The sequence below is a fragment of the Myxocyprinus asiaticus genome, chromosome 4 (genome assembly GCF_019703515.2).
Source record: "Myxocyprinus asiaticus isolate MX2 ecotype Aquarium Trade chromosome 4, UBuf_Myxa_2, whole genome shotgun sequence".
Taxonomy (NCBI): domain Eukaryota; kingdom Metazoa; phylum Chordata; class Actinopteri; order Cypriniformes; family Catostomidae; genus Myxocyprinus; species Myxocyprinus asiaticus.
The window spans coordinates 45,209,209-45,219,215 of record NC_059347.1 but is presented as its reverse complement, the minus strand read 5'-3'; the positions used below and the strand labels follow the sequence as shown (position 1 = coordinate 45,219,215).

Here is a 10,007-nt window from a genome sequence, read left to right as displayed (position 1 = left end):
TTTTTTTAATAAAATGTAATAAAAAATGAAAATCAATTATAATCAAGATATGAGTGGAAAAAATTCAACAAATTTACAAATGTTTACTGAAACAAAGGTTTTTCATAACTATTGATTTTTATTTATTTGAACTTCATTAGAAATTTAACCCATTCAGGTCAGTTTACACAACACAAGCTGAACACATTCAGTAACCATGTCAGTCTAGACGACACATCAGCCCCATTGAACACATTGCCTTTTCATACCAACCTATACAACACACGAGGGGCAGAGTTTTACTGTGTGTGTGTGCTGCATATGTACTTCTTGCACTTGATGCATGTATATTGTGTTTTTCTGTCCATCTTGGGTCCACACACTTCGCAGCGCTTCTTTTTCTTGCTACTGGCTGCAACCTAGAATAATGAAAAGATCAGGAATTTTACTAACACCACTCTCTCTCGCAAGGCATGAGTGTCAGACATATACTGCAACAGCATCACACACTCACTTCAGGCTCTGCAGATGGTGGTTCTGTAGGTCGGGTGGATGGGGCACCAGCATTCTCCTCCTGAATCCTCCTCATGATGGCTGCAGAGGCTAGGGTTCTTGGAACATGTTGTCTTCTCTGGATTTGAGGTCTCACCAGTGCCTTTCCCAGTTCCTCGAGAAAGAGGCGTCTCCTCTGGAGCTTCCCTCTGTTCCACTCTGGGTTCAGTGCCATCCAGATGACAAAGGCGTTGTACGCTGAGATGTCCAATATGTCAAAGAATATCACCAGTGGCCAGCGTAGGGTCCTCCTTTTGCAGCTGTAGGCAGTCACCAGCTTGTCCATGTTGTCCATCCCTCCTTTTGTGGCATTATAATCCATGATGATCTCTGGTTTTTGATGCTCCTGGCCACAGATTCTCCCATCCCTGTGCAGTGTACTCATGAGTACCACATTCTTGCCTTTCTTTGGCACATAGGATACCAGGGACATGTCAGCCGTTTACACAAACTTGGAAGACTTGACAGGCCTGTTCTTTGTTGTCAGCAGTTGGGGTGGGAGCTCAGACTTGTTTTTCTGTATCGTTCCCACCATGGTCAGCTTCCTCTTTAGGAGCTCCTGTCCCAGCTTGTGCGAGGTAAAAAAATTAGTCCCTGAGTCATGTCCAGGACAATTCTCATTCCTTGATTTTTCTCAGGGGCTCCTCCATCAAGTTTCCCTGTGTAGACTTGTAAGTTCCAAGCATATGAGGAAGTGGCATCACAGGCAGCCCAGATCTTTATGCCATATTTTGCAGGTTTAGATGGTATATACTGCCTAAAGGGGCAGCGGCCCCTAAATGGCATCAGCTGCTCATCAATGGTGACATTAGGCCCAGAGTTTAAAACAGGGGGAGGCAGTGCACCCACTTGTCCCACACTGTCCTGATGGCAGCTAGCTTGTCTCTCTGCCATCGAGCTGGTCTGTCGTCTCGGTTATCAAATCGGATAATCCTTGAATTTATGTGGAAGTTTTCCAGAGACAGTGTTGCATGGAAAAGTTCTCTGCCAGTTTCTGCATCCCACAGGGATTCTGTGGATTCCCCTTTGGACCTGAAAACTCCAGCAAGGATAAGAAACCCAAAGTAGGCATGTAAATGAGTTTGGTCCATCTCCTTCCATCTCTCTCCAAAAACACGTGTTCCTTCTAAATTAGTGCAATCCAGAATAATTTTCTGGATGGAATCTGGGATGAAAAGCTCAAAAGAAGACTTGATGTCCTGCACATGAATAACTGCCACCCCTGTTGGCCTTGGTTGCATCCTTATCACATTGGCAGCCATGCGGGGTGGCTCATTTCTTGGGCAAGAAGACCATTCAATTTCACAATTTTTTGACGTCCATATTTCTTCACTTGCGAGTTGCTGACGGGCTTGTTCTGGTCCTGGAGCTGGCTGTTGACGGGCTGGTCCTAGAGCTGACTGCTGACGGGCTTTTCCTGGGGCTGGCTGCTGACGGGCTGGTCCTGGAGCTGGCTGCTGACAGGCTGGTCCTGTGGCTCATCTTCGTTTTGGAACTAGCTGATGCTTAATCTCATCCTCTTCTTCAAAGTCACTGTCAGACACTGTGATCCTCACATTCTGAAACCTCTTCTTCTACATCATCAAAAGCTTCTCTCTCTTCCAAAATCAATTGCAAGGCCCTCTGAGCAGCGAATCTTTTGGCCATCTTGATCAGTTGTGATAAGGAACCACACTGGCAAAGCTATATTTACTGTGTCCCGCCCCCAATTTGCAGCTGGGATTGAGTATGAGAAAATAAAGATTGGTTCCCGCAAGACAGAGGGTAAAATGTGCGGGAATGTGAGAGCAGACAGTGTTGGTGCTTGAATTTTGCAACAATGTTGCAACCTTGTGCTGGAACGGCAGTGGTAGAAACACAAAACTCACACTTACACTGACACTCTCTCTCTCTCTCTCTCTCTCTCACACACACACTAACAGCAGGCCCAGACAGGAGGAGGACAGAGTGAGCAGGACCTACAACTTTTATTAGCCCCGGGTCCAATGGACCCGAACATCCTGTATGTAATATAAATGTGTAGGGGGGTGTACAGTGTGTGGTCATTGAAAATGTGTTCTGATATATGTTCTTCACAGAAAATGAGCCAAGGCCAATGAGTCTAAGTTTGAAAAAATAATTAATCGTATCATTTTAATTTTGATAAAAAAACACAGACCCGAATACCATACAAGGGATGAATCACTGGATTATGAGAAACTGTGAAACATTCACACAAACTGGGAATGTTTGTGGACTGGTTGATGGACACACACACACACACACACACTTACACAAAAAAAAGAAAAAAGAAGCTTTTAAGCAGCTTTTTTTTTTTTTTTTCATCATAACATGGGGTGGGCTGGAGGAAAGAAAGAAAGAAAAATACTTTTTTTATACTGATCATGTGACCTTTATCCATCAATAAAATGAACCCTGACAATTAAATGGGCCCTTACACTTTTCATGGAAAAAATAATAAAAATAATTTGAATTTGAATATGAATTTCAATTTTATGACAAAATTCCATCAAACTGAATTGAGTAATCAAATTTGTTATGTTATTAATTTATTTTTGGCAAAATTAAACAATTTAATTTGATGGAATTTTGCTATAAAATTGAAATGCGTAAATCTTAAAAATAGGTTGCAATGTGTGTGTGTGTGTGTGTGTGTGTGTATATATATATATATATATATATATATATATATATATATATACTGTATATTACATTTTGATGTAGCCAAATCTAAATTAATATTGCATTTAAATGTCTAACTATACACAGTAACAAGTAACATCTTCTACTGTGTCCCAAAGCAAGATACTTACCTAAAAGGCACAGATTCTTTTTTTTCTTCTTCTTTTCAGTCATTGAGTTGGTCTTAGGCAGGCTACAAAGTTGCATTGCCTCTTGTTGTTCAGATGATGGCAGTGTGCAAGAAAAGAACATCTATGACAAGCCATGCACATTGGTACATTATTTTCAGAACTCTTACAAAAATAAACATTACAATTTGTCATTAACAAAACACAATCATAAAATAAATAATACATAAAATACATTTCTATTTAAATAAAATAAATGCTTTTGTTTTCTGATGAATAAAGCATGTTGCTAAGGGTCCCTGTTGTGCTGAAGATAAAGATGAAACTTAACAACATACTTTGTAAGAAAACAATGAGCTTACCTTTTGAGATAATTTACATAATTAATAAAATGTGGGACATTTAACTAAATTTCTGATTAGTCCACCACAAGAAAGTCACTTTCTGACTTCTGAGTGCTCTTTGTTGATTAAAAATGTCATCAGTAAAACTGAGGTTTATTAAAACCTTAATTTGCATCATCTGAAAGATTCTAAGGGCTGCAGCTTTCGCCTGAAATCTGATTTCCAAAATCATTTGTTCTAGCTGCTTTCAAGTCCCGATGACATAATTTGCTGAGTGACCAGATTAATCATGATACACTGTCTATTCACAAAATGGAGTTATTGACACTTACTACTGATAATCACATTGCACATCATTACTTCCTATTCAGTCATGTAAAGATATGAATACAGAGATATCTTACAAAGCTACAGAATAAAATGAATTACATATGATGCCAACAGAAACATATACATAGAATTGTGCTTTTTAGCCAAGGGTTTTATCACTGTTTAAAAACTGTATATACTGATTACAAATGGCATTAAAATGGTTGTCACTTAATCAAACCACAGATCAGACCACAGATTTCCTTTCTATTTCCCTTTTTATTGACTGTATTGTCTGCTAAGAAATATCAGTGGGTGTGTTATGGTTTTGGTAACTTCTGAGGGTTTATGTTGAATAAGTAATGTCCTGCAGTATCCAAATGCTGTATGAAACCCTTTTATATATGTAAATATGACTCACTTACAGAACAATCCTTACAGTATAAACCTTAGACACTATCATTTTGAGGACAGTGATAATGAAAATGAGATTTTTTAAAGTCAATATAAAATACTGTATATAAGTAAGCATTTGTAAAGGAAGACAGAGAGAGACTGATTATTGATGTGATTTTCAGAACCATTAACCTACATAATGCAATTTACATCTGACTTCTGATCAAACTGTGCAAACTTTACTTTCATGCAGTGTGTTAATAGTCAGCATCTGTTGTTGCTCTTAACTGAGCAACAAGGTTTTAAACTGTTATGTGAGACAAATTACCCAAATGTCACATGTGGTCTCTGAAATTACAACGCCAATATCAGCAGCTTTTATCCAACGCCAAGAAGCACAGTGTCTGCTATATTTAGTCATATACTTGTACAAATCAAAGAGTCATATGAAACATAATCCACCAATTATTCTTTATAGTGCTTAGTTGGAGAATTTTCTCTTTCAGTAGGTTACATGTTTTCACTTTGATTTCCCAGATTTTTAGTTTCAAACTGTTAGTTTGGTCACTTATTGGCAATGCTTATTTATCTGATGTATTAAGCTACTTGAATGACAAACATTAAAAATAAAAATGGGAAATCAACACAGAAGAGAGAAATGCGATAATTATTAATAAATAATAAGCTTAACATAAGGAAATAAATTAAGACCGATTTGTTTCAGCAATGCCAGCAGAGCATATTTTTTTTAAGTATGTTAATTAGGTACAATTGTATAGTTTACTTTTCCCATCATATATTATAAACGTATAGTAGCTTATATAAGTATGCTATTAATATAAAGGGGAAAAGCTTTTCTTGGATCAATTTAAAACTCGGTATTCAAAATTAGCACTGTATTCCAGTGATGAGCTGTGATGCTGGATAACAAGAGTGAATGAGATTCTTCTCTGTCATATATAGGAGAGAGGATTGGCTGAAAACGTGTGGCTCGTCATCACCCTCAGCCAATCAGAGGCCGCATCTAAGGTCAGGCACGCTTTAAAAGCCGCTCGGTTGTAAACAATAATAATCATTTCACCCGCCGGTTGGATGTGAGTATATTGTTCTTGTTTTGGTAGTTGTGGCGCTTGCATAGTGTTCTAATATTATTTACACAGATTTCAGCTCTTTCTGTAGATGATGATAATATACATTGCCCACAGTTTGTTTTAACCTTTACCTAAAGCGGAGCGGTGTATGTGAACGTTTTCTGGTGTAGAAAAATGTAAAATGAAAAACAATTTCAATTAGTGTCTTGTTTTCTTCTATCAACAGTTGTGTACCAGGATGTTGATGTTTGGTTTCATCCTCACGCTATGCATCAGTACAGTGCTCACTGTTCCAAGCTTATTAGACCAGCAGTTAGAAGACCACTGGCACCTGTGGAAGAGCTGGCATGGAAAGAAATATAATGAGGTCTTTAACATTAGTCTGTAACCAAACATCAAGTTTAAGCTACCTATTTGTATTAATCTGCAGTTTATGAAGAGCTAAACCGAGCATTAATCTGGTAACAAAAATGGAATCTGTCTTGTCTTGGCACACAATATGATTGCACAAAGGACGGATGGGCTCTCTCTCTCTCTCTCTCTCTCTCTCTCTCTCTCTCTCTCTCTCTCTCTCTCTCTCTCTCTCTCTCTCTCTCTCAGAAAGAGGAGAGCTGGAGGAGAATGGTGTGGGAGAAGAACTTTATTAAAATTGAGCTGCACAACCTTGAGCATTCTGTGGGCAAACACACCTACCGACTGGGCATGAACCAGTTTGGTGATCTAGTGAGTTCCTTAATAATATGGCTGGGTTATTGCTCTTTCAAAATTTCATTCTAAATTGCCTCTGAACATTACCCTTTAAATGTTTATCTGTCTCATTAAGCTTCTTGTTTCTGTCTTTGTCTCGCAGACAAATGAAGAGTTCAGGCAGGCAATGAATGGTTACAAGCACAACCCCAGCCATAAATCAAGGGGTTCTTTGTTTATGGAGCCCAGCTTTTTTGAGGCTCCCCAACAGGTTGACTGGAGGGAGAAAGGCTATGTCACCCCTGTCAAAGACCAGGTATGACTACAGCAGAGAGCTCCTGTGATAACAATGATGGCTTTATATACCTTATGTACCTTGTATACCTTGGAAAAAGTCTGATTGCCAAAATGTTGGTGAGAAATTTGCCTATACTGAGTTGTGCAGGGTTTTTTTTTTTTTTTTTTTCCTCTCTAAGGTGTGTTTACTTAATCGTAACTTCAAAGAGTAGCCAATGATGGCTTTATCAATGTCACTCGTATGCTAGCTTGTAACCCAATTGCATCTGCTGTAACTATATACTGAACAAAAATATAAATGCAACTATTTCAAAGATTTTGAGTTGGTTCATTTAAAAAAAAAATCTGTCAATTGAAATAAATTCATTAGGCCCTAATCTAATCAATGCATATGGAAAACTTCTGGGGTCTTATTTCAACTCATGAAACATGGGACCAACACTTTACATGTTGCATTTATATTTTTGTTCAGTGTACATGCTATTAGCCTTAACCGTCCCAGTGTGCTCAAAACATGAACCTTCATCAGACTGGTTTCTAGAGGTAACTTTATGGTGTACTTAAGTTTCTGGCTTCCTTTTGCAAATATGGATCTGTCAATATTTGTAAGTCATACATGGTAACTTGGTGCTGGTTTGATTCTAGGGTCAGTGTGGTTCTTGCTGGGCTTTCAGCTCTACAGGGGCCTTGGAGGGCCAGCTGTTCCGTAAAACGGGTAAGCTGGTTTCTCTGAGTGAGCAGAACTTGATGGACTGTTCCAGGCCAGAGGGCAATCAAGGCTGCAATGGAGGCCTCATGGACCAGGCCTTCCAGTATGTACAGGACAACAATGGACTTGATTCTGAGGAGTCTTACCCCTACCTTGCAATGGTGAGAGAGAGAGCTGTCAGTAGGTGGCTTGCACAGACCTAACGCTTACAGTTCAGTATTAATGTATTAGGTTTCTTTCTTTTTTTTTTTTTAAATATTGTAGTATTTTAAAGATTCAAGTTTTGCAAAAAGGGCATCTTGTGGAGCACTAGCTTCTGTTTCACACACGCGTCAAAAGACTGCGCACAAGCTGGTCCTGAGCTTAATAATTGAATTACAATAATGACAATTCCAATAATGACGATTGTGCATGTGCACAATTGTTTTTCTTACTCTGTGCTTGTGCATTGTGGGATTTTAAATGTATCCAAGTGGCTCGAGTGTTTGATTTGTTCACCAATTCGTTCAGATCCATTTAATGATTCGGTGACCACTTCTGGTGATGCCAGAAGGTGGTGACAAATGAGTATCTTGTGTGAAATTAGTCACTGAATCAGCGATCAGGATTTTTAATCCTTTTAAAATTTGTATGTCTACTGACCTACAAAGAGTTTAGTAGAGGTTTTGAGCATTATAACAAAGCAAATCTATAATTTCCCTACAGTTTGAGCTGCTGAGAATGACTTGCCAAAGACAACAATAATAGCCTTGAGTTTCAATAAGGTGAAAAAGGTTCGTACAATTTGTGTGCGAGATGTATAAAGAAGCGTGACTATGTATCTATTCACTTCAGTAAAATGCCTAAGTGTTCTAAGAACACAGCAGATCTATCTTTCTTACAGTTTGTCAACTGCACCAACATAGAGGTAAAAAAAACAGGAGCTGATATTCAAAATAGCTTTACATATTTAACGCAGATCTAGTAGTCTGCAAAAACAACCGATCAAACTATTACCTCCAAACATGATGTAAAAAGCATAACTTAAAGACTCCTGCACTGATGTAAACTCCACTTGCAAAGTGTGCTTGGAAGGAGGTTTTTTTTTTTTTCCCCCTCTGTGGTGCATTTCACATAATGCTGCCAATCAAGAATATGCTGAAAATGAACTCATTTGTGTGTTCCTCATGTCTAGATTGATTTTTAGATCAACATCAATGCCTGATTTTAAAAACCTGGATAAATGAGCATTGTTGGAAGCTCCGTTCATTTCTACAAAGTTGCTGTTGACTAGACTGTCTGACGGCCTATTATGTAACCGTTTCGGCACATGAAACTCCCTGTGATTTGCTGGATGGTCGCTCAATCAGCACAAAGTAACGACGCAAAGAATACTGCATACCAACCAACCATTTGGACTCCGTATGGGTTTAGCTTGGGAAAAGTGCAGGAGAAAAGTCACCTTCTTAAAGGTGCGGGGAATGTGTCTGCCCTGCGGCTGCTATGCCCCTGGGTGTGCCCTTGATTGATGGGTTGTATTGCTGCATGCTGTGGTCAGGGAATTATTAAGATTCCTATCATTAGAAGGACGATCTTGTAACTTGTGCATTAAGTCTATCAGATGCTTTGTTTTCTAACATTTACACTCCATTTGAAGTGGCAACTTCATATGAGGTATATAATTTACTGCACAGTTTCTTTATCGTGCTTTCAGGATGGTCAGCCTTGCCGCTATGACCCCAGTTACAGTGCTGCTAATGACACTGGATTTGTGGACATTCCCAGAGGTAAAGAGCATGCTCTGATGAAGGCTGTTGCGGCTATTGGTCCTATAGCTGTTGCTATTGATGCTGGTCATGAATCCTTCCAGTTCTACCAATCTGGTGAGAATTTTGGCCTTGCAAGTTTAAAGATGTTAAATTATCTATAAGACATTTTTTGGCTAAGCCTTGTATGCACTGCTAGGAATGTCTCAACTTGCAGGACCTGAAAAATAGATATATATATCCCCCCAGGCATCTATTATGAAAAGGAGTGCAGCAGTGAAGAGCTAGACCATGGAGTCCTGGTGGTTGGTTATGGATATGAAGGTGCTGATGTTACAGGAAGGAAATACTGGATTGTGAAGAACAGGTATGAACCTACTTCAGAGATGCATTTCCATTGTCCTGAAGAGTAATTGCATGTGTGCAAGTCTAATAAAGACAAAAAACAAGGGCACAGCCTCCTAATTTTATTTTATTTTTTAGCTGGACTGAGAAGTGGGGTGACAAAGGCTACATCTTCATGGCTAAGGACCGAAAGAACCATTGTGGCATTGCAACATCAGCCAGCTATCCCCTGGTGTAATACCACTGACAGTTCTCTGCATTCTGGAAATGCTAGGAAGAGACTTTTTTTTTTTTTTTTTATTTTTTGCTGGTTTTAGTTTGACTATACTTGCGGCTTGAATTTTTAAATGCGTTTTTAGGACTTTAAAAAGTGTAAATTTTGGCTGTTCTTTAAGACTTTTCTACAAATACTTGCATCTTTGTAGTGCACTTCTGTTTACATTAATACTCCGAAACCGTTTTCTATTGTGCATGCACAGTGTTTTTAAATGTGGATCACAGTGTTGCAATGATCTACTTTTGCTCTACTTGACCTGTAAATGGATGAATATTAAATATTGGTTTTGACATGAGGCTCTGTGTGAACTGACTTGTTAAAACCATGTGGTTTTCAGCAGGTGATGGGTACGTGACACTCAATGCACTTCTTGGATACACTGACCCATAACTAATCATTGTGCTGTGTTACAAGTGACTTATTTCTGTGACATTTTAACCCTAAAAAGGACAACATCTGGAAATAA

The 10,007-nt window shown here is 38.8% G+C and overlaps 1 protein-coding gene across 1 annotated transcript; it reads left to right on the top strand.

Annotated features, from left to right (window-relative positions):
- The first annotated feature begins 5,355 nt into the window (after positions 1-5,355).
- LOC127438422 (procathepsin L-like) lies at positions 5,356-9,801 on the top strand. Its single transcript, XM_051694005.1, has 8 exons — positions 5,356-5,419; positions 5,708-5,848; positions 6,082-6,204; positions 6,332-6,484; positions 7,111-7,335; positions 8,868-9,036; positions 9,169-9,286; positions 9,403-9,801. The coding sequence occupies exons 2-8, from the start codon at positions 5,720-5,722 to the stop codon at positions 9,500-9,502; spliced, it is 1,017 nt and encodes a 338-aa protein (XP_051549965.1). The 5' UTR covers positions 5,356-5,419; positions 5,708-5,719; the 3' UTR covers positions 9,503-9,801.
- Positions 9,802-10,007: the final 206 nt, after the last annotated feature.